Source organism: Ammospiza nelsoni, chromosome 17, assembly GCF_027579445.1.
Source record: "Ammospiza nelsoni isolate bAmmNel1 chromosome 17, bAmmNel1.pri, whole genome shotgun sequence".
NCBI lineage: Eukaryota > Metazoa > Chordata > Aves > Passeriformes > Passerellidae > Ammospiza > Ammospiza nelsoni.
Window position 1 is genome coordinate 5,005,426 of NC_080649.1, and position 19,027 is coordinate 5,024,452.

Below are 19,027 nucleotides of genomic sequence, written 5' to 3' on the forward strand. Positions count from 1 at the left end.
TAAATGCAGTGGGGATGACTTGAAAGGAGAAATCCAGGAGGTGAATTTCTGCCATTCTTCTACTCCTTTTACAATGGCCCCATGGAGAGAGCCCTCACACAACCCCGCAGCACCCACACCCCTGACCTTGCTGTGCCAGTAATAAGAGGAAAAGGAGAGTTCTGATATTGCCTGGCCCGAGGAATGTACTCACAGGCAACTCCACTTCATGTACCTGATTTATAACAAGGGTCAGAATAATTCCCAAGCAGCTCCTGCATCAGGGAGCAAACTAATTCCTTTCCTCTCTCCTCGGCTGCACAGCTCAGAGTCCAGCTGCACCCAAGGTTCCAGCTCAGTCTATATTCTGCATCATAAAAGATACAAGAGAGAAATCTAAACTGGAGAAGTAATAACCTGTAAACTAATAAACCAACCCAGCACTTTGATAGTGAGGCACTCCCCAGAGCAGGGATTATGAATGGGTGTCCTGAAACACTGTGTGTCTATGTTCGAGAGCAGTGGGAAATATTTCTGATGCTCTGTGGATCTTACACATATGTTCTTATAAAATCAGTTCAGATAAATGCAAAGACTAATATAAAAGCAGCCTCCCTCCAGTCTACACACACAGAGGCACTTAAGCAGTTTAAAAAGAAAAGCAGTACAAAACTGCTTGAATAAATAATAATAAAGGTATTAAGCTGCAATATTAGGAGTAGTTTTACTTGTCAAAGTATGGGGCTGCACAGTCATTTTCTCTTATAATTGAGATAGTGACATGCATGACTTATGTTTCTTTGGCAGTGAGTGCATGGGGATGGAAGAAGGGATCTTGAAATCCTGTGAAATCTCCAGCTGAGGATTTGATGGCTCTGAAACTGCTGTCGGTCTCGATTCTTTATTTCCCTCGAACCATAAAATGGGTTATATTAACAATCTGTTATGATGAAAGACAGTTTATGAAGCTAAATGTAATAACGTTTGCAATGTGATCAGGGATCTGTGGAGGTAAAGTGTTATAGAAACCAGGAGTGTGAGTATGGATCCAGATCCTTCTCAGCCAGAAATGCTGGGAAGCAGATGACAGGCAGACAGACCCCCTCAGGAAAGGCTTCATTACCTGTCCTGGTGTGTATTCTCAAATCCCCATGCCCTGTCTCAGTCACACAAACAGGAATCTTTTCCTTAGTTAATTTCTTTAACATATTCACTTTCAGTGATGAGGATTCAGTGCTCAGTTGCTTCAGCTTGCTATATCCCATCTCAGCTACATGCCAAAATGAGACATCTAACTGACGGAAACTGTGAAAGACAACTTTTTTCTTTGTCCCAAACTAATACAAAACAGCAAAGAATGGTGTTTCCATGTAAATCTGAACTACAGTGGACTCCCTTTGTTCCCCTGTCATGTAAAAAATAAAATGAAGTCTGGCAAGGATGGCCGGAAGAATCCAGTGCTTTGTGTCCTGAAGTAAAGTTACTCTCTGGAGAAGGCAGAGCAGGAATAAACTTCTTTATGAGTCAGGAGGTTTTACTGACAATAGCTGCTATTATCTCTGTCAAACAGGCAAAGCCTCGAGTGATTGTGGTAAGCGAGAAAGAGGAATGCTGTTTATTCAGTGCTGGAAAACAGACTATTTGCCAGACTGCAAAGAGTACTGAAAAGGTATCGAGTCTCTCTCTGTTTGAATTAACCACAAAAATAACCTGCTGAATTAAAAGCTTTTCCATGGATCTCTGCTGCTCTCTAACGGTGCCTTAAAGGATTGTCAGCACAAAGTGTATGTGTTCCTCCTGTAATCAAGTTTTGGTAAAACTTTTAATGCAAAACAAACAAAAGAAATATTCATTAGGTCCTTCAGAGATGTTACCTGAACAGATAACTCACAGATCAGGTAGCTATTGCTGTACCCATGGCCAGAATATTTGGGATGTGGTGAGGATGGTGGCAAAGGAGAGCTAAAACATGGGAATGCAGGTTTTGACTGTATTTTAGATGCAGCAATTGCAGGAGTCTGGGAAATGCCAGTTTTCAGGGCTTTGTATAAATTAGAATACCAGCTTTTTATTCGTGAGTACCAGTATTTCAAAGGAAAAAAATAGCATTGTATTAATTAGGTATAATTAATAGAAACTAATGTTTGCACCTGGGACAGACACATTTGGTTCCACTCTCCTCTCACATATGTCTTTATTTTATCCCCCTGTACAGCTCCATTGGTCACCTGCCAATGCTCACTCAGCTAGCTAATGGCAAAGCCACTTCCCTGACCAAAACCAGCCTTGTTTTCAGAGAATCACAGAATGGTTTGGGTTGAAAAGGACCTTAAAGATCATCTTCTTTCACCCTGTCATGGGTGACACCTTCCACCATCCCAGGTTGCTCCAAGCCCTGTCCAACCTGGCCTTGGACACTTCCAAGGATGGGACAACCTCAGCTGTGCGGGGCAACCTGTGCCAGGGCCTCAGCACTCCTATGGGGAAGTCTAAGTCCTAACAGCCAATATACATTTCTTCTCTTTAAGTTTAAAAGCATTCACTTTGCCCTAGCTCTGTTTGTCTATGTAAAAAGTTCTCTTTCACACAAGCCCCCTTCATAAGCCATTTTTATTAAGATGGGAAAGCACACTCGGGGTCTTAGAGCGTGGCCTAACAAAACCCAGTACTGGAAATGACCGTACCCCATGGGGAAACGGAGGGAAAACCAATATTCACAGCGCTTCTGTGTCCCCAGGGTCACCTGTCCCCTTACAGCCACCCCCTCATGGAGCAGGGGGTCCTGCCTGGGAGTCCTCCCCAACACTCGGCGTGCAACGGGGAGAAACCAGGCGTGGAGACCGGACCGGGGGAAGGGGATCATCCCCGGAGAAAGGGGTTCATCCCCGGAGAAGGGGATCACTCCCGGGAGAGGAGTTCATCCCCGGGGGAGGGTCCGGGTGCGGCAGCTCTGTCCGGAGCCAGCGAGCGACCGTGAGGAGAGCGCGGGGGGGCCGGACATGGCGTCTTGCCGCGGCGGGTAATGGCGGCGGCGCTGAGGGAAGGGAAGGGGAGGGGACAGCCCGTGAGGGCAGCGGCCGCCCTGCGCCATCACCCCCCGCCGGCTACGGGAGGGAGGGAGGGAGGGATGGGAAAGAAAAGGAAAAGAAAGGCGCCGCTTCCGCCACGGCGGGGCGGGCCCGGGCGGAGAGCGTCGGCGCGGCGGGGCTGGCGAGGGTAGGGGCGGTGAGGGCCGCGGCCCGGCGGAATGGGGATGGCTGTGTCCCTGTCTCCATGTCTCTCTCAGGAAAAGCCTGGTGGAGCCGGGGTGAAAAGCAGGGCTCGAGGTTTCCCCCTCGGTACCAGCTATCCGCGCTAGCGGGGCCCCTGTCGGAGGCAGCGGGGCCATGCGGGGCAGTGATGCCATCGCTGCGGGGCTGCGAAGTCCCCCCCAGTCAGGGGTGCGGGTTTGCACTGAAATTAACTTAACCGTGGGTATTTCAAGTTACGGGAATGATTCAGTCTTTCTGTAGCTCGTGGCGCATGTTTTTAATCTAATGTTGTCACACTGTTGTTATTGTTCTGTTCTTTTTCGGAAGCGATGGAAGCGAGTCCCATCGTGACGTCCAAGCAGCGAGAGGAGGTGGTGCACGGGGTGCCCACCGAGGTGGTGTGCACGGCCTTCTCCAACTCGGTGCTCGTGGTGGTCACACAGTACGGCAAGATGGGCACCATCGTCTACGTGGACCCCAACACCATCGGCGACAACGTGGGCAGGCCCTCGCTCACCACCAAGGTGCTGCTGGGCAAGGATGAGGTGAGGTGAGAGCGGATGCGAAGCGCAGAGGCAGCGAGGATAAGGGGGAAATGTGGTAGGTGGGGCTGTGCAAGCTGCCAGGGAGTTGATGAATCACAGCAGTTAAGCAGTGTTTGAATAGTGATAAGATTAATTTTAAAATGAGGAAAAGAGGGGCTCATCAGAAAAATATGTGTGCTCGTCTGCTCTTGGACATAAAAGTTTAACTAACCGTGAGTGGTTTGGCGTTCTGTTGTTTTTATCCTACAGGATATGGATTGCTTCTGCATGTTTATGGAAAGTTTGATAAAGTTCTGTTGATTTAAGGGTTGCAAGATTAAATATGCAGCCATTGATAACCTTTTTGGGTTTCTGTTCCAGTGAGTTTGTTTTCCTTTTCAGGTCTGTTTTCCCACCCCCATCCTCCCCTGTCTATGCCAGCCCCATAATGGACTTTAGTTGCCCTCTCCCAAGTGTGTCTGCCAGCACCTTCCCTTGATAAAGTTTAATTTGTTTTGCTTCAACAAAATGAGGTTTTTATCGACCATTTCACAAAGCTAGAGAGAAGGCAGAAGCAAATGTGTTTCTAAAAGCGTCAACTGGTCAAACATTAAAACAGAAAGTTACAGAGCTACAAGATTATGAGGCTTTCCATCAGGGTTGAAGCTATCACATATTACTTGCTAGCTTTAACTAGACAAGCTATAGCAGCACAAGTTCCTGATTCTATCCATGACTTCCCCTTGTGGAGTTCTTTTTCTTGAGCAATAGCCTTCCCTTTTTGGGAGATATTTTGCTTTCTCTGCTTTGATATCTGCAAATGCTGACCACCTCCATCCCCAAGCTTATTTGGGTTTTATTTGGAAATGGGAAGTGCTATGTTTACTTTGTTCCATTCTATTTTTAAATAATTTTAACTAACTGATCTAAAGTTCAAGAGAAGACTTTCACTAGTTTGCTGCTTTCCTGCTTGTCACTGCTAACATCATTCTTTGGGATGTTGCACATTTCCAAACAGCAGCTAAAATCAAGCAAACTCATCCTTCTGACAGACGCACAGCTCTGGGTGTAAATAAACCCTCAGCAAGCTGGGTGGTTCAAAGCTGTGCTGGCTGAGGTTGGGACTGGGCATGAGAAAACACCTTTTCACCAAGAGTGTGGTCAGACACTGGAACAGGCTTGAGGTGGTTGATGCTCTGAGCCTGTCAGTGTTTAAGAGCCATTTGGACAATCCCTGAATAATGTTTTAACCTGGGCTGTGAGTTGGTCAGGCAGTTGGGCTGGATGTCGTTGTAGGTGCCTTCCAAGTGAAATGGTCAATGCTGTTCTGATCTATTTTGTTAAAGAAAGCTCATGGAAAAGGTTATATCAATTTTTTGCCTCCTTTAGCCTCACTACTTATTTCTGCTTTTCATGATTCTATTAAAATAAGAAGCAACATGTCTGTAACACCAGGCATAAAACTTTGTACATAACATCATTTGGGGATTTCTAGGAATTACAAAAATAACAGGTTTTTTTCAGAGCTTGTCAGTGGAGTATCCCCTCTTCAGAACAAGTTTTTAAACAAAAAAACTGTACTTGCAGCCTTCTTTAGAAACCTGGCTGTGAAGGAAATAAAGGCATTTGGATCCACAGCATTTCATGTCATTTAACACTGGTGCCATAGTTCAGGTGGGAGGATTATGGAAGGAAAGATTCTCTGTACTGAGTTTCCAAGTTTCCCAGACAGTGCTGAACTCAGTTCAAGTGCAGCTCCAGTAAAGTTGTTTCAGGGTGGTGTGGGTGGCTGGCACACTCATGGGACCAAACTCTTCCCTTTTAAGCTGGTTGAGACGGGGTTTTCTGAAGTTCCCTGTCCCATGGCTTGCCTTTGCTGACCATGTTGGAACTGCTCAGTCTGAGTCCAGGATCAGCAGATTCTCCACGTCACCCCAGGGCTCTTCCTCTCCTAACTCCTGCAGGAGAACTCTCCCATCTGCAGGAGTGTACATCTGTATCCCTTTGCTTTTCAGCCCCTCGTTCATGTCTGTGCCAAAAACCTGGTGGCATTTGTGTCGCAGGAAGCCGGGAACAAACCTGTTCTCCTCGCCATGGCTCTAAAGGACAAAACCATGGAAGGAATACAGGCCCTACGAGAAGTGATCCGAAGTTGCCAAGTGTGGTGAAGTTGTGCCATCTGGATTCAAGGAAATGATCCTGAGCCCATGACTCATCACCACCTAGTTGAAAGGACTAGAAATGAAAATGATGGAATGTCTTTGTGGTGGTTTTGGACGTCCTGAGGAATTTCATGAATTTTTCTCTACTGTGTAGAACGTTTGTGGGTTTTATTACTGGGACAGGTTTGCAAGTCCATATAGACAGTGGTGAGATGAGAGCAATTGTCTCAACATAGGAGAGGAGTGCTACTTTTATCATGTTGGGTGGGTCATTTGGGAAAGGGCTCGGCTCTGCACATGTGTCCTGAGGAGCAGCAGATGCCAAGCTCTGTAGCTGTGCCATACCACAAAGGGGGAACACCCAGTGCAGAGGGAATAAAAGAAACATTGACAAATCAAATTTTACCTGTTTTCTTTTTTGCTCTGTGAGAATCACTTTAATTGAAATACAAGCCTTGGTAAAAAAATCAACAGTTGTATAATGAGAAAGGTTTTCTTGCCTTTTTTTAGGAAATGAGTCCTAGATGGCTGCTTTTGTCCTTATGTCCATTCATTTATTGGATGTAGTCTGAATTCATTTTCTGCTTTCACTCTGATTTTAAAGAGAGGCAGATCATGATGCTCTGCAAATTTCATGAAAGCTGATGTCAGGGCAGAAGACAGGAACCCAAAATAGCGGTAAGAAAATAATCTCTGCCAATGGATTACATGGTACCAGCACATTGGAGAAACAGAACATCCATAGGCTGATCACCTGCAATGAGCATCTGTCTTAGGAGATGTGGGGACAGATGGTTTGAGGGGTTACACAGGGTTGTTTCTGCCAAGTCATTTACAGAAGGTGTCAGATTATGTTGTATGAGCTGATACAAAGATTAATAGCCAAACTTTTGCCTTTTGCTTGGAAAGCACATTTGTTTTTAGCTCTTGTAATAAACAACAACAAGTAGTAAATTTTTAAGTGAGCTGTTACACACTTTTGTCACTTATGAACTTGACAGCACAGATGGAGGCCAGGTCTTGGATTCTGGGCAGGGAGGAGTTGTGCTAAGGCCAGTTGGTACAGCAGAATCAGCACAGAGCCTGTGCCTGCCCCACCACGGTGATTCCGCTGCCAGGTCATTCTGCTGCTAAAAAATCCCCTAGAAGCAGAAAAGCAGAAAATGGATTTTGAAAGGACTCTTTTCTCTGAAGTGAGAGTTATTTACAGCATTTAAAGGGATTATGAGAAATGAAACTCTCTTTTAAAAATACGTTCAAACACTGCAGGCTTCCAGCTGCCCTTGACAAGAAACTTCATCTAAAAATAATTTTCTAAACTGTGCTTCCAAGAATCAAAGATTCGCATCTGTCAGAGCTATAAATTTTTCCTCTTTTACACTTCCCTTTTTTTTGTCTAGGAAGGCTGAGAGAGACATGTGGAATTAGTTATTGTCAGTTTTGGTTTGCTAGTAGGGATTCTCTCCTGACACAAAACTGAGGCTCTTACTGTGTCCGTAGCTCCAGCAGCTTGAGGAAAACATGCATGAATCAGCAAATTAGATGGAAATTGCATCTTCCACTGTGGTGATACAGTGACATACCACTGCTGAGCCCCAAAGAACTGAGTGTTACTGCCTAAAGGCCAGGCACAAGTTAAGTACCTTCATTTCCTGGCTGTATATGTGCTACCTGGTCTGCATAGGACAGTGGGTCAGGAAAGGTCATGGAAACCTCTCTGATTTGATGCTCAGAGCCAGGACAGACTTACCTTGCTGCCTTTCCACGTGCCATAAATTAGAGCACGAGCAATTGGTCCTTCGACTTTGCTCCTCTCTGCTTCACAATAAACCAAGGGGAAGGCCTGCTCAAACAACAGGCACAAGGTGCCACCAGCTGCCTGCCTTTTAGTCATCGCTCTCCTCCAGGTGGGGATTAATTCCCGGTTGAGGGAAAGCTGCCTCTGCCACCCAGGCAGAGCTCTTGCCCTCGTCGTGCGCTGGGCGGGGGGGCAGCGGCGTCGGGCCGCGGCTTTCCATCCGTGTTTGCTTTCCGGGCGTGGGTGCCGAGCACGGCGGACTGGAAAGGTAAGTTGGGTGGCTTTTCTGCGGGAGACAAAGCCCGACCTGCTGCTCCAGCTCCCGCGGGGCCCGGGGCGCAGGGAGGGCGCTGGCACGGTGAGCCGGGCACAGCCAGGGGGTGCGGGTAAGGTAAGAGGGGCACCGGCGAGCCCGGGGCACAGCAAGAGCCACTGGGGGCTGGCAGGGAGAGTGGGGCGCTGGCAGCAAAAGTGGGGTGCTGGTGGGAGCCAGGGAGCAGCGAGGGTAAGTAAGTGGGGCAGTGGCAGGGCCCGCGGCCAGCAGGCGGGCAGGGCTGGGACGGTGTCCGGAGGAGGAGTCACCAGCGGTGCAGGTGGAGGAGGGCACGGGGGATGCACGGCAGGTGCACGGCAGCCAGACTCCCTCCCGGAGCAGCCCCAAAGGGTGAGTGGGGCCCTGGGGGGTGCACAGCAGCCGGGGGAAACACCACAAATCGGGGTTGACCCAGCCATTGGTTCTGAGCACCTGTGGGAGCCGCTGGGAGGGCACAGCCGCCGCTAAGAGCCCTGTGCCTGCGTCATCCACTCCTGCAGATGGGCTTTAGACAGGGCTCGATGCTGCCCTGCCGCGATTTGTAGCTGTGCGCTGTAGGTCCTTCCCCCTGAGTGGCCTGATGGTGGTGTGGAGAGGCTGGTCCCGTGAATAACCCGAGTGTCCTGGCTTTACCTGACAGCAATCAGGAGGAAAGGCATGTCTCCTGCTCTGGTGGGGCTAAGCCTGGATGCTCCCTTCCCCGGGATGTGGGTCAGGGATCTCAGAGGTGCTGCTGGGGGGCTGCGAGGGCTCACCTTTCCCTGCTGACTTGCTTCGCCCCACAGAGGGCTGCCACTGAGGTGGGGATTTGTCCTAAGTGCTGCAGGACACAGGGAGGGATGTGAGCTGGGAGTCTGGGCTCTGGCAGCCTGCAGATGGAGAGGAATCCCTGGCAAGGTGAAAAGCCCCATTTGCAGGTGGCCTCCCTGAACACAAGCTTCGCTGCTCAGTTTATCTTTTCAGTTCTCACTTAGCATCTCTAATATCCCAGAAAGTGCATGTAACAGGTAGACACTGTATGGCAGCTACCTGCAAGGTGTCTGAAAACAGATTGGATGTGGCTCAGTCCCATCGAGGAGCTGAATTTTGCAGCTGGTATTATTCCCGGTGTCTCCTTGCCGCCTTTGTTTTGGAAGCAAATGGCTCTCTAACTGCATTGAATAGCCTGACTACCTTGCACGGCCGGGATCTAATTACCTGTGGAGCTGGGAGCCCTGTCTGTGAGCGGCACCGAGGCTTTTGCTTTTAATGACTTGTTCTGCAATGTTCAGAGTGTGACAATGTCGGGGAGGCTGCCAGGACTGGCTGTCGGTGCCACTGTGCGATGGCTGGGAAAGTTAATAGGAGATGGGATGTCTTGGGCCAAGCATCTGTGGTTGAAAACAGAATAAATGGATCTAGTGAAGAGCACAGCTCTCTGCCGTGTCTTGGGGAGTAAGCTGGATCATTTAAAAAGTGACTAGAAAAACACAGCTAGAAAGAGTGAGCTTTCCAGAGTGAGCTTTTCAAGAGTGAGTTTTCCTGCTCTGTCATGATGCTCTGGCAGAGGCAAAGCGTGGCCAAATGCAGCCATTTACCAGCCAGCAGCAGGGCAGCCCCCAGAAAGAGTGAAGAGTGATTGGGGAACAAGGCACAGCTGGACTCTTATCTCCTTCCCTGTGCCACGAGCTATCTCTGTCCTCCTGTTAATGTTTACAAGGCAGGTCCGGCAGCATCCAAGTCTGTCCAAAGACCAGCTCCCGCCCTGGCTTTCCCGGGATCCTTTTTCCTGCTGGCCGGGGCAGGAGCCCAGGCCGGTGTCGCGGAGGAGGAACGGGCTCGCTGCGGGCTGTGTAACACTACCGGCCCCGCTGCTGTCCCCGCAGCCAGCTCCAGCTCCAGCCCCGCTCCCCCTCTCGCAGCGCAGGTACTCGGGGTGAGCTGCTGGGGCCTCGCCAGCTGCTGCCCGGGCATCTCCGCTTACACCGACTGCCAGAGCCGGGGAAAGGTATTTTTAGGCTGTTGATCTGACACCAGCTGAGTTTGCTCTCCTGTGAGGTTGGGGTTCGGTGAGAGGGCAGAACAGGGAGCCGCAGGGTCAGCTCTTGCTTTGGTTTGTTTTCAGTGTTTAATTGGACTGAGGTCATTCCCTACCACTCTTATCTGTGGCAGATATTTTTGTGCTTCTCTCCTGTTCACGCTTACAGTTTTACTCCAGGCGATAGTTGCCCACCAGCTAAAATATTTGTTTATTAACAATGCACTGAGAAGCATCTATATTGTTAGAGTTCAGCTTGCAGGTCGTTGGGGTTTTAAACCACTATTGTTATACTTGGGGAAAAAGCAGCTTTCCATAGATTAACAGAAAGAAAACCCAAACATGGCAGTTTATGCATCTGTTGGCCTTGAGATATGAAGCTGCCCTATAAATAATTGCTTATTATTAGGTTGGTCCTTGCTGTCTGTAACCACAGGGTACACGGTGTCCGTATGCCCAGCCACCCTGTGCACCAGGAATGCTCAGTGCCTTGGGGCAGCCAGCTTTGAGGAGCACACAGCGAGCAGGGAGATGCCACAGCTCTGCCTCTGGCATGGCAGGCTTGCTCCCCTGTGCTTAATTTGGGTGCAGGAGGAACTGCTGGCTGTCCTTCAGGTCTTGGGGTTGGCACTACTGGCACACTGACAGCCCCACAATCCCAAAATAGCTGGGTAAGGAATGTGGGTGACACCAAATGTCTGGTTTCTTGGGCAGCCCCAGGCTTTCCCCCAGCAGGTCACACAGGAAAAAAGGAGCCAAATTTGGGGGGGACTTGGTGTTTTCTGGGCTCCCAAGGAAGATGACACAAGTGTCCTGATGGCTTGTTGGTAAGGGACTCTATTATCCCGGGTGAGGGATCGGTTTAACCCTTAAATCTCTGGTTTCTGATGGAAAAGATGCACAGATCATTCCCTTTCAAGTGGGAGTGATTCCTGAGAAAGCAAGGAGCCAAGCTGCAAAGGAGAAGAAGTGTGTCTTTTGGGAGACATGGGAACTGCATAGACCTCCTCAGGGAAGAGAGGGTCTGCTCCTGAAGGATATTTGCATTTTCCTGCTGGGAGAAGCAGATCATGGCAAAGGGGCTGGTTTGGGTGAAGGACACCCTGGGGAGGAGATAAACCTCTCAGGAGGTTTGTACATGCTGTGTGGGCTGGGAAATCTGCTGGGACCTTCCCTGTCCTGCACCACTCCCCTTCCCTCTCCCTCCCTGCAGATGAGTAATGCCACACGTGCTGTGCCCCCTCCCATGGCAGCTGGCACACTGGAGCCTGGCACAGCAGCCAGGGTGGCCTCAGCCCCACCATTCTCAGCTGTTGCCCTGCTCACGGCTGCCCACAACACCTCCCAGGAGGGCCAGCAGCTTTTCCTGACCACCACAGCAGCACAGGTCATCTCTGGCATCTTCGTGTGGTCTGCACTCATCGTCACCTTCCACCAGGTACGGGCTGCAGCAGAGGTGGGGCTCAGCACAGGGGTTGACATGAGAGAAAATTATTGATTGCCCCTAAGTCCATTGCAAATTACTCAGCTCTGGGTAAGTATTTCTTCCTGTTGCTGCCCAGAGGTGATATCCCTGCTGTCAGGAGCCTGCTGCTGGCAGCTCATAAGGATGGACTTTGCCCACACCCTCCCCAGGTGGTTGCCAGAGCCAGGAGAGGCTGCAGGGCATTGGCACTGCCCAGAGGCAACACCCAGTGGGGCATTTGGCGTGTTTGGGGTGCCCAGCACGAGCTGTCTTGAGGCATTCCCTGGGTGGGCACGGTTTAGGGGGCTGTGCAGGTCTGTGCTGCTGAAGGCAGCCCTGGGGTAAGCAGCTGTCTCCAAGCACTGGGATGGGGCTGCGCAGGAGAGGGTACATTCCTCACACAGCCCAGGGAAGGAACCTCATTTCCACGTTTTCATGCAAGGGGTGAGCCCAGGGACTGGGATGGAGCCTGTTGTGTGTGTTCTCTGTGGTGGAAGGCTGGCAGAGCTCTCACCTCAGAGAGGAGGGTTAGCACAGCACCCCTGTGTCTTGGGGGTTCCCATCCTGACCTCTGTCAGCCACAGCTCTGCTTGCTGGGCACTCTGCAGATCTACACACACCTGAGGAATTACACCATCCCCAAGGAGCAGCGCTACATCATCCGCATCCTCTTCATCGTGCCTGTCTACGCCTTCGACTCCTGGCTCAGCCTCCTCCTCCTCGGCAGCCACCAGTACTACGTCTACTTCGACTCGGTACGGGACTGCTACGAAGGTGAGCACAGCACCTGCTCAGCAGGCAGGCTGAAGGCAAAGCAGGGTTCTCATCCTGCTGACCTGTCTCTGGAGCATCTTAAAGTACCAAATCTCCATTGCTTTTGCTTCCCACTCTCCCTTCCTCCATGAAGAAGTTTTCCTTTTCCTTCTCTGTCGGCATCAGGGATTGGATGCTCCACACACAAACATAAGGTGGTGCCTTTCAGACACAGGCTTGGAGGGACCCCAGCACCACATTCCTGGGAAAGAGGTTTTCTGTGAGGTAGAAGTACAGCTTCTCTAAAACACGAGGCAGATACACCCAAGAAACTGGGCAGTTGGGGTGTGTTGAAGTGCAAAGGAAACTTGTCAGGGTTAAGGATGTTTTTCTACCTTGGTCCATTTGGGTATTTGCATTTCTTCAGGTTTGGTGTATAAAAAAAATAAGTGGTGGGGATGTCCAAGAAAACTCTTCAGGACCCACTGCTTGCTGGCCACCAGCCATTTGTGCTGCCCCTTAGCAATTTTGAGGTAGTTCCATGCAGATGGTCCTTGGATAGACTGTGTGTGCTCAGAGGATCTGCTGTGTCCATAATGAACTCTGTGCACACAGTGCAATGTGTCTGACTCCACTTGGAAGTTGGATAGATTTGACCTGCTGCTCCTCTCCCTGGGCTCCCACCCACCAGCATCCCAAATCTTGATGCAGTGCCAGGTTGGATGAGGAAACACCTGAGCAGGAAGAAATGTGAGATGAAACAACCCCCTCCAGGACTTCCATCAGTCCTGCTGATCCTGTCTGCCCTTGCCTTGGCAGCTTTTGTGATTTACAGCTTCCTGAGCCTGTGCTTTGAGTACCTCGGTGGGGAGAGCACCATCATGACAGAGATCCGAGGGAAGCCCATTGCGTAAGTCCCAGCATCCTGTGAGTTCCTCCTCCACCCACTTTCCCCACCCAGCACCCCCAATGGTATCCCATCTCCTTCTGCTTCCAGGTCCAGCTGCTTTTATGGGACCTGCTGCCTTCAGGGTATGTCCTACTCCATCGGGTTCCTGCGCTTCTGCAAGCAGGTGGGTACCCCATGGGGAGCATTGTCTCCACTTCCCTCAGATGAGGGTTCTCTGGAGGCAGGTTCCTTCCCCACTGCCCTGCCAAGGGGGCTTAGCTTCATTATTCACTTAAAATGCTGCATTTGGAGGCTTTTTTCCTCTGAGGGAGGCAGGTCACCAGCTTGCTGGCACCTGGCCAGCAGCAAGGCTGCTTGCTGTCCTTGCCTCTGACTCACTGCTGAGTCAGGGTCTCCTCCCACTGCAGAGCTCAGATTGCCATCTCTGTCCAGTCCCAGGTTATCCTGGATGCTGTCTCACTCCCCAGGACTGCACTGTGGGCGGAATCCTGTCACCTGTCTGTCCCCAAGCCCTCTGGTCCCCTACCCTGGACTGGCTATACTGCCTTTTGAGAGCTGCCTTCTGGAAACCCCACTCCCTCACATGTGCAGACCTTGTGCTGGTTCATATTTCACCCCAGAGCTCTGCTTTCTCCTCTGAGTGTGTCCCTGGAGCAGAGGAATGGGATGTCCTGCTGCCCATGGTACACTGTGTCTCTCCTCTGTGCAGGCCACACTGCAGTTCTGCATTGTGAAACCCCTCATGGCAATTGTCACCATCATCCTGCAGGCGTTTGGGAAGTACCACGATGGAGACTTCAAGTGAGGATGCTGGGGGGGAAGGGGGGTGAATGGGAGAGGATGGATCCCTGCTCCATCTCAGTGTGTCCTGCCAGTCTCCCCAGGAAGCTGCTCCATGGATAGTGAGAGCACTGTGAGCCCAAAGTGCTGGGGAATAGAGACTCACTGCCTCCAAACAATAAAGGGACAAAACTCCTCTGAGCCATAATAAATAAAATCATAAATAAAAAAATTAATAAAATTAGGTCCCACCAGCAGAGGAGAAGCTGTTACCTCTGCCCTCCTCCCCCTCCTGGGCAGTGTTCTCCCCCACAGCAGAGCTATGCACCCTCCCCTTCCCCATTTGACCTCTCTTTTCCCCCAGCTGCACTTGCTTTGCTCCCCGCAGCGCAGGGCAGCAGCTCTCTCTCTCTCTCTCTCTCTCTCTCTCTTTGTCTGCAGTGTCCACAGTGGATATCTTTACATCACCATCATCTACAACTTCTCTGTCAGCCTGGCCCTTTATGCTCTTTTCCTCTTCTACTTCGCCACCATGGACCTGCTGCGCCCGTTTGAGCCGGTCCTCAAGTTCATCACCATCAAGGCCGTCATCTTCCTCTCCTTCTGGCAAGGTGGGTCCCACCATGGACACCCAGGGCTTCTCCTCCCATAGCCCCACCTGGATCAGGGGTGCAGGAGCAGAACTGATCCCTCTCCCTTCCCCCACACAGGGACACTGCTGGCAATCCTGGAGAAATGTGGGGTGATCCCTGAAGTTCAGATCATCGATGGGAAGGAGGTGGGAGCTGGGACAGTGGCTGCTGGCTACCAGAACTTCATCATCTGCATTGAAATGTTCTTCGCTTCCATTGCCCTGCGCTACGCATTCACCTGCCACGTGTACAGGGAGAAGAAAGAAAACTCAACAGGTAACTCTTCCTCACTTCTTCCTTTCTGCAATGACTAAGGAAAGAGGAAACTTCCCCTATTTTATTAGTATCCATTACTAATGGGATGCTAAAAGCCACAAGAGGTATTTCTTTACCCTGTACTCCATGCATTTCTTCTCCCTCTTCCCTCATGACACCCACAAGCTAAAACAAGGGGGCAGGTAAGGAGACCTTGGTGTGGCTGGGCAGGATTAGGGGATGGTGGTATTACCAACAAGGTCTTGGAGAGGATCTATCCTTTGGAACATGGAGCTTGGATTGCCTTCCTTCTCCTTGGAATCACAAGCTGACGTGGCCCACAATGAGCCCCTGATCTCGAATTTCCAAGGAGAAGTGTCTTGGATCACTTGTGCTCATTCACTGCCTGCTGTCCCATCACCCTCCTGCTCTCCCTGTTTTGCAGCAAACCTCGCCCCGATGCAGAGCATCTCGAGTGGGCTGAAGGAGACCATCAGCCCCCAGGACATTGTGCAGGATGCCATCCACAACTTCTCACCTGCATACCAGCACTACACCCAGCAGTCCATGCAGGAGGCAGAGCGTAAAGCGCCAGGAGACAACGGGCACGTGGCCTCCAAGATAGATGGACAGAGCAGCAGGAAGAGCAAAAACATTGAAAAGAGAATGCTCATCCTGTCAGATGAGGAGCTGTAGGAGGTATCAGAAGAGACACTGACACTGAAGAGGTTTTAACCCATGCAGAGGGGAGGTGTCTTGAGGCTGGGACAGCCTGGGCTAATCAGAATACTGAGAAGCCAGGAACTCTCTCCAAAAAGCCAGTCTCTCAAAGGGAAGATGCAACAACCCAGAAAAGGTTAAGTGAAATAGTGCCAGCTTCTGCTGTCATGGATGAAGCTGTGCTGGACCCTGTGTTGCAGCCTGGGCTTTGCTGCCCCACTGCTGCTGTCTCTCTGCCAGCCCTGTGCCAATGCTGGGGGATGCCAGGCAGGGAGGGGAGCCAGGGTGCAGGACAGACCTGATGTCCTCACCCTCCTCCTACCTCCAAGCAGTGCTGAGGCCTGAGAGAAATGCTTTTCTCAGCACAGTTCTGCTCTAGTTTCTCCCAATTTGAGTAAAAAATGATCTCCAAGGGCTCCGTGGAGAAAACCAGCCCAGGAAGGTGACTTCGCTTCACCTCAAAACCCGGTAAAGGTTGAAAGACGTCATTCCTTATTTTTACATCTTTCCCCCTCTCCTTCTCACAGCAAAGCTTATAGAGATGTGCACAAGACTTTTACCATGGAGAAAGAGTAAGTCATCCTCTTCTCCCTCCAGATGTGGATGCAGCTGTCCAAGTAACTCCCCCGGGAGTGTGGCAGGACCTCACTGGGACTAAGCAGAGGTCTGCAGCTGCATTTCTGAGAGCGGCCGGTGACAGAAATGCTTGTTTATGTCTAAACCAGTTTATCTCTGAATGGATCAGAAGTTAAAAGGGATTCCAGCTTCCTTATCAGAATCTTTACTAGGGAACCAGACTGTGACTGGTGGTGGTAGGAATTCACTTACTGGGAACTGTCTGTTCCTCTGAACCCTTCACCATTCCCCATCCCTGGGCTTTGCCTGACCTGTGGGAAGGCAAGCAGGAGCTGAGCCCAGCTGGGTGACCATGGTGAGGATAGAGAGGTGCTGAGGGATGTTGCCACGTGGGGCAAGACCACAGGCAAGGGAAGACTGTGTATGAGGGGATGCTCTTTGTATCAGTGATGGTGAGCTCATATCCTTCTATTAAGACTTCTTCTCCTTTCTTCCCCAATTTCTAGTCTAATTTCTATTCTCCTGTTAATGAGATGATCCCTGGGAATGAACTTAGGCACTGGTTGGGTAGTTGTCTGGGATGGTAGTTGGCTAGTGGAAGGATGAAGGCAAATCTATAGCCTCAGATTTGCAATCATGTGGCAAACAAACCAATGGATAAGGCTTGGAGCCCTTTTAAACACAACTCGGAGAATTTGGATCTTTTTTTCCCCTGCTCTTAAGCTGCAAAATGTAAATCACAACACAAAATTATTTATTTTTTTTCTAATAAACAGCAATTTCTAGCACAGAGCAAGCAAGCATTTTCACTGAGCTCAGCAAGCAAAGCCCACGATCTGCCTGTTCCTGCTATAATGCTGATGCTCTTAAGCTTAACGTCCTCCCTGCCCCTCAGTGCTGGCCCAGCAGAAATACCTGCACACGCAGCATCCTGCACATTTTGGCATTCCTACAGGATTTGTGCTCATCTTTTTCACTCCACAAAGAACGTGTGTGTCTCCTGCTTTGTCTCCTTGCACAGCACCTCTTCCAACCCTCACCTAAGCTGGTTCAGAGGTGCTGGATCTGGTTTAGCTAAACTAAGCCCAGATTCCAGCACCAACAAGACAAGCTCTGTTTATAATTATTATTATTGGAAAAATCTTACCATGCTATAGCCCAGACTCCACATGAGCAACCTATAGTTCAGCCAGTCCTGCAAGTCCCTCTGGTCCAAAGGAGCACTGCTCATACCTGCTCAGCCGCTGAGACTGCTGCCACTTTTCCTGCAAGGAGGTCCATAAACAAGAGCCAGATGCTGTGCACATCCAGGCATTCATCCAGGATCCTGCACATCCTGGGAGCCAGACTGTCCTGCATAGAATGTGCAGCCTCAGTACTCAGGGACAAGGCTGCTTGGCTTTGTAATGCAGCCAGCACAGAAGCAGGGACATCTCAGCTGAACATCTTGGTCTTCACCCCTCTGGGAGAGGACAGCCACAGCTGCAGGAACAGAGGCTGCTCTGGCTCCTGGGGCGAGGACAGACTGCAAAGGTGATGATGGCACATCTGCTGGTGCTCTTGCAGCCGCTGAGATAAAGACTTGCACAAGAACACAGCAAGAACCGTGGTTGTACTTCATTGCACAAATGATCGACTCCGGTGCATAATGGGCTGCCTCCACTGCTCTGCCAGCAGGTGCAATTCCCAATGCAGACAATAACATTTGCCTATTTATGTCAAGCCCTGATTATTGTATTATATGTAAAACAGAGCTTTCTTGCAAGCCAAACAAGGGGGGAAAGAAAAAAAACAAAGTCAGCTGTGACTCATGCAAGTCAGCAGTGTGATACCAGGCTGAAGGAGCCGTGCTGGGCTGGACACCAGCTGGCTGCCGCGACGGCAACAGCAGGCACCCTCCCTGCTCCAGCCTGGGCCTCCTGCTCGTCCTTCTTCTTGGAGAGGGGAGAGAGGCAAGAGCTGATGGCTCAGGCTGGGCGCTGTCACGGCCCTCAAAGCCTCAGGCTGTCAAAAGGCATCCATGGGGAACAGAAATGCCAGCGCTGATGTAGGCTGGACGCCGTCTCCTCGGCTCGCGCGTCTCCTCCACCTCCTCAACAAGGACACAGGGAATGCTGGCGGCGAGCACACGGGTGACCTACACAGGAGCCTGCTGTGCCTGGAGCCACGCCAGCAGGCAGCCCGGGAGGAACAGGCGTCTCTCACTGCCAGCAGCAGGCTCCAGTGGTCGGCAGATTTGTTTTCCCGTTGTCGCCTGTCCTCGGGCTTTCCCCAAGGGCAAGGCTGAGCTGCAGCTATCGGATCTCCTGGTGATTTTTGGGCTTGGACCAGGCAGGTTTACACCCCACTCATGTCAGGGATGATCATCACAGCAGGCCCTGCAATTACACCTGCAGGAGCTGAGGCTGACCTCTCTAAAAGCAGAGGGGAAGGAAGGCAGATGCTGGCACCACAGGAGAGGCAGCTCTCATGCATGGCTGCTCGCTGAGAGCACAGCACCCAGTCAGACACTTCTTGTTTTGGGTGCTAGCACTCACCAACAAGTCCCTGAGCCCAGCTGCTGACAGGCACCAGACTGCCAGACCTGTGCCAGAGAGCAGGATTTGTGCTTTTGCCACCCTATTCACAGAGACCTTCTATGCTCCTCCACTATGCATGGTAAATAATGAGTTTCCTTTCACTTCTGAACCTTCACCTGGCCATTCCTGATGCCCTTTTCCTCCTGAACTAATGCTTCTTCATCCCTCCAACAGTCACAACTGGCCCACCTCCCTGTCCCCTCTGTTGTCACCATCTCCTCGCTGCAGTGACTCCAGGCAGGAGCCAAAGCAGCTGATGATGCTTTTTTTGCTCAGCACAAAGACTGCCATCACCCTCAGGCTTCACCCACGT

At 50.7% G+C, this 19,027-nt stretch overlaps 2 protein-coding genes across 7 annotated transcripts; both read left to right on the forward strand.

Moving 5' to 3' along the window:
• The first annotated feature begins 3,139 nt into the window (after nt 1-3,139).
• Nucleotides 3,140-6,316, forward strand: PSMG3 (proteasome assembly chaperone 3). Of its 6 annotated transcripts, none has more exons than XM_059484320.1 (3): nt 3,140-3,189; nt 3,558-3,775; nt 5,770-6,316. In XM_059484320.1, the coding sequence occupies exons 2-3, from the start codon at nt 3,560-3,562 to the stop codon at nt 5,920-5,922; spliced, it is 369 nt and encodes a 122-aa protein (XP_059340303.1). In that variant the 5' UTR covers nt 3,140-3,189; nt 3,558-3,559; the 3' UTR covers nt 5,923-6,316. The 6 variants fall into 6 exon arrangements, with proteins under 6 accessions (XP_059340303.1, XP_059340305.1, XP_059340306.1 ...); XM_059484322.1 differs by having other exon boundaries at nt 3,152-3,195; XM_059484323.1 differs by lacking the exon at nt 3,140-3,189 and adding an exon at nt 3,202-3,419.
• A 1,975-nt stretch (nt 6,317-8,291) lies between these two features.
• Nucleotides 8,292-16,931, forward strand: TMEM184A (transmembrane protein 184A). The gene is made up of 9 exons (XM_059484376.1): nt 8,292-8,378; nt 11,258-11,482; nt 12,118-12,283; nt 13,082-13,172; nt 13,260-13,335; nt 13,882-13,973; nt 14,394-14,563; nt 14,663-14,860; nt 15,285-16,931. Exons 2-9 carry the CDS (start codon nt 11,258-11,260, stop codon nt 15,533-15,535), a joined length of 1,269 nt encoding a protein of 422 aa, XP_059340359.1. The 5' UTR covers nt 8,292-8,378; the 3' UTR covers nt 15,536-16,931.
• Nucleotides 16,932-19,027: the final 2,096 nt, after the last annotated feature.

What these genes read in the sequence shown, in the direction of transcription:
- PSMG3 (XM_059484318.1), top strand. Translation starts at nt 3,366, where the DNA reads ATGCGGGGCAGTGATGCCATCGCTGCGGGGCTGCGAAGTCCCCCCCAG. An exon ending in TGAAATTAACTTAACCGTGG is followed by an intron (nt 3,454 to 3,557) that starts GTATTTCAAGTT and finishes CTTTTTCGGAAG; the next exon opens with CGATGGAAGCGAGTCCCATC. An exon ending in TGCTGCTGGGCAAGGATGAG is followed by an intron (nt 3,776 to 5,769) that starts GTGAGGTGAGAG and finishes TTTGCTTTTCAG; the next exon opens with CCCCTCGTTCATGTCTGTGC.
- TMEM184A (XM_059484376.1), top strand. Translation starts at nt 11,258, where the DNA reads ATGAGTAATGCCACACGTGCTGTGCCCCCTCCCATGGCAGCTGGCACA. An exon ending in ATCCGAGGGAAGCCCATTGC is followed by an intron (nt 13,173 to 13,259) that starts GTAAGTCCCAGC and finishes TTCTGCTTCCAG; the next exon opens with GTCCAGCTGCTTTTATGGGA. An exon ending in GAAGAAAGAAAACTCAACAG is followed by an intron (nt 14,861 to 15,284) that starts GTAACTCTTCCT and finishes CCTGTTTTGCAG; the next exon opens with CAAACCTCGCCCCGATGCAG.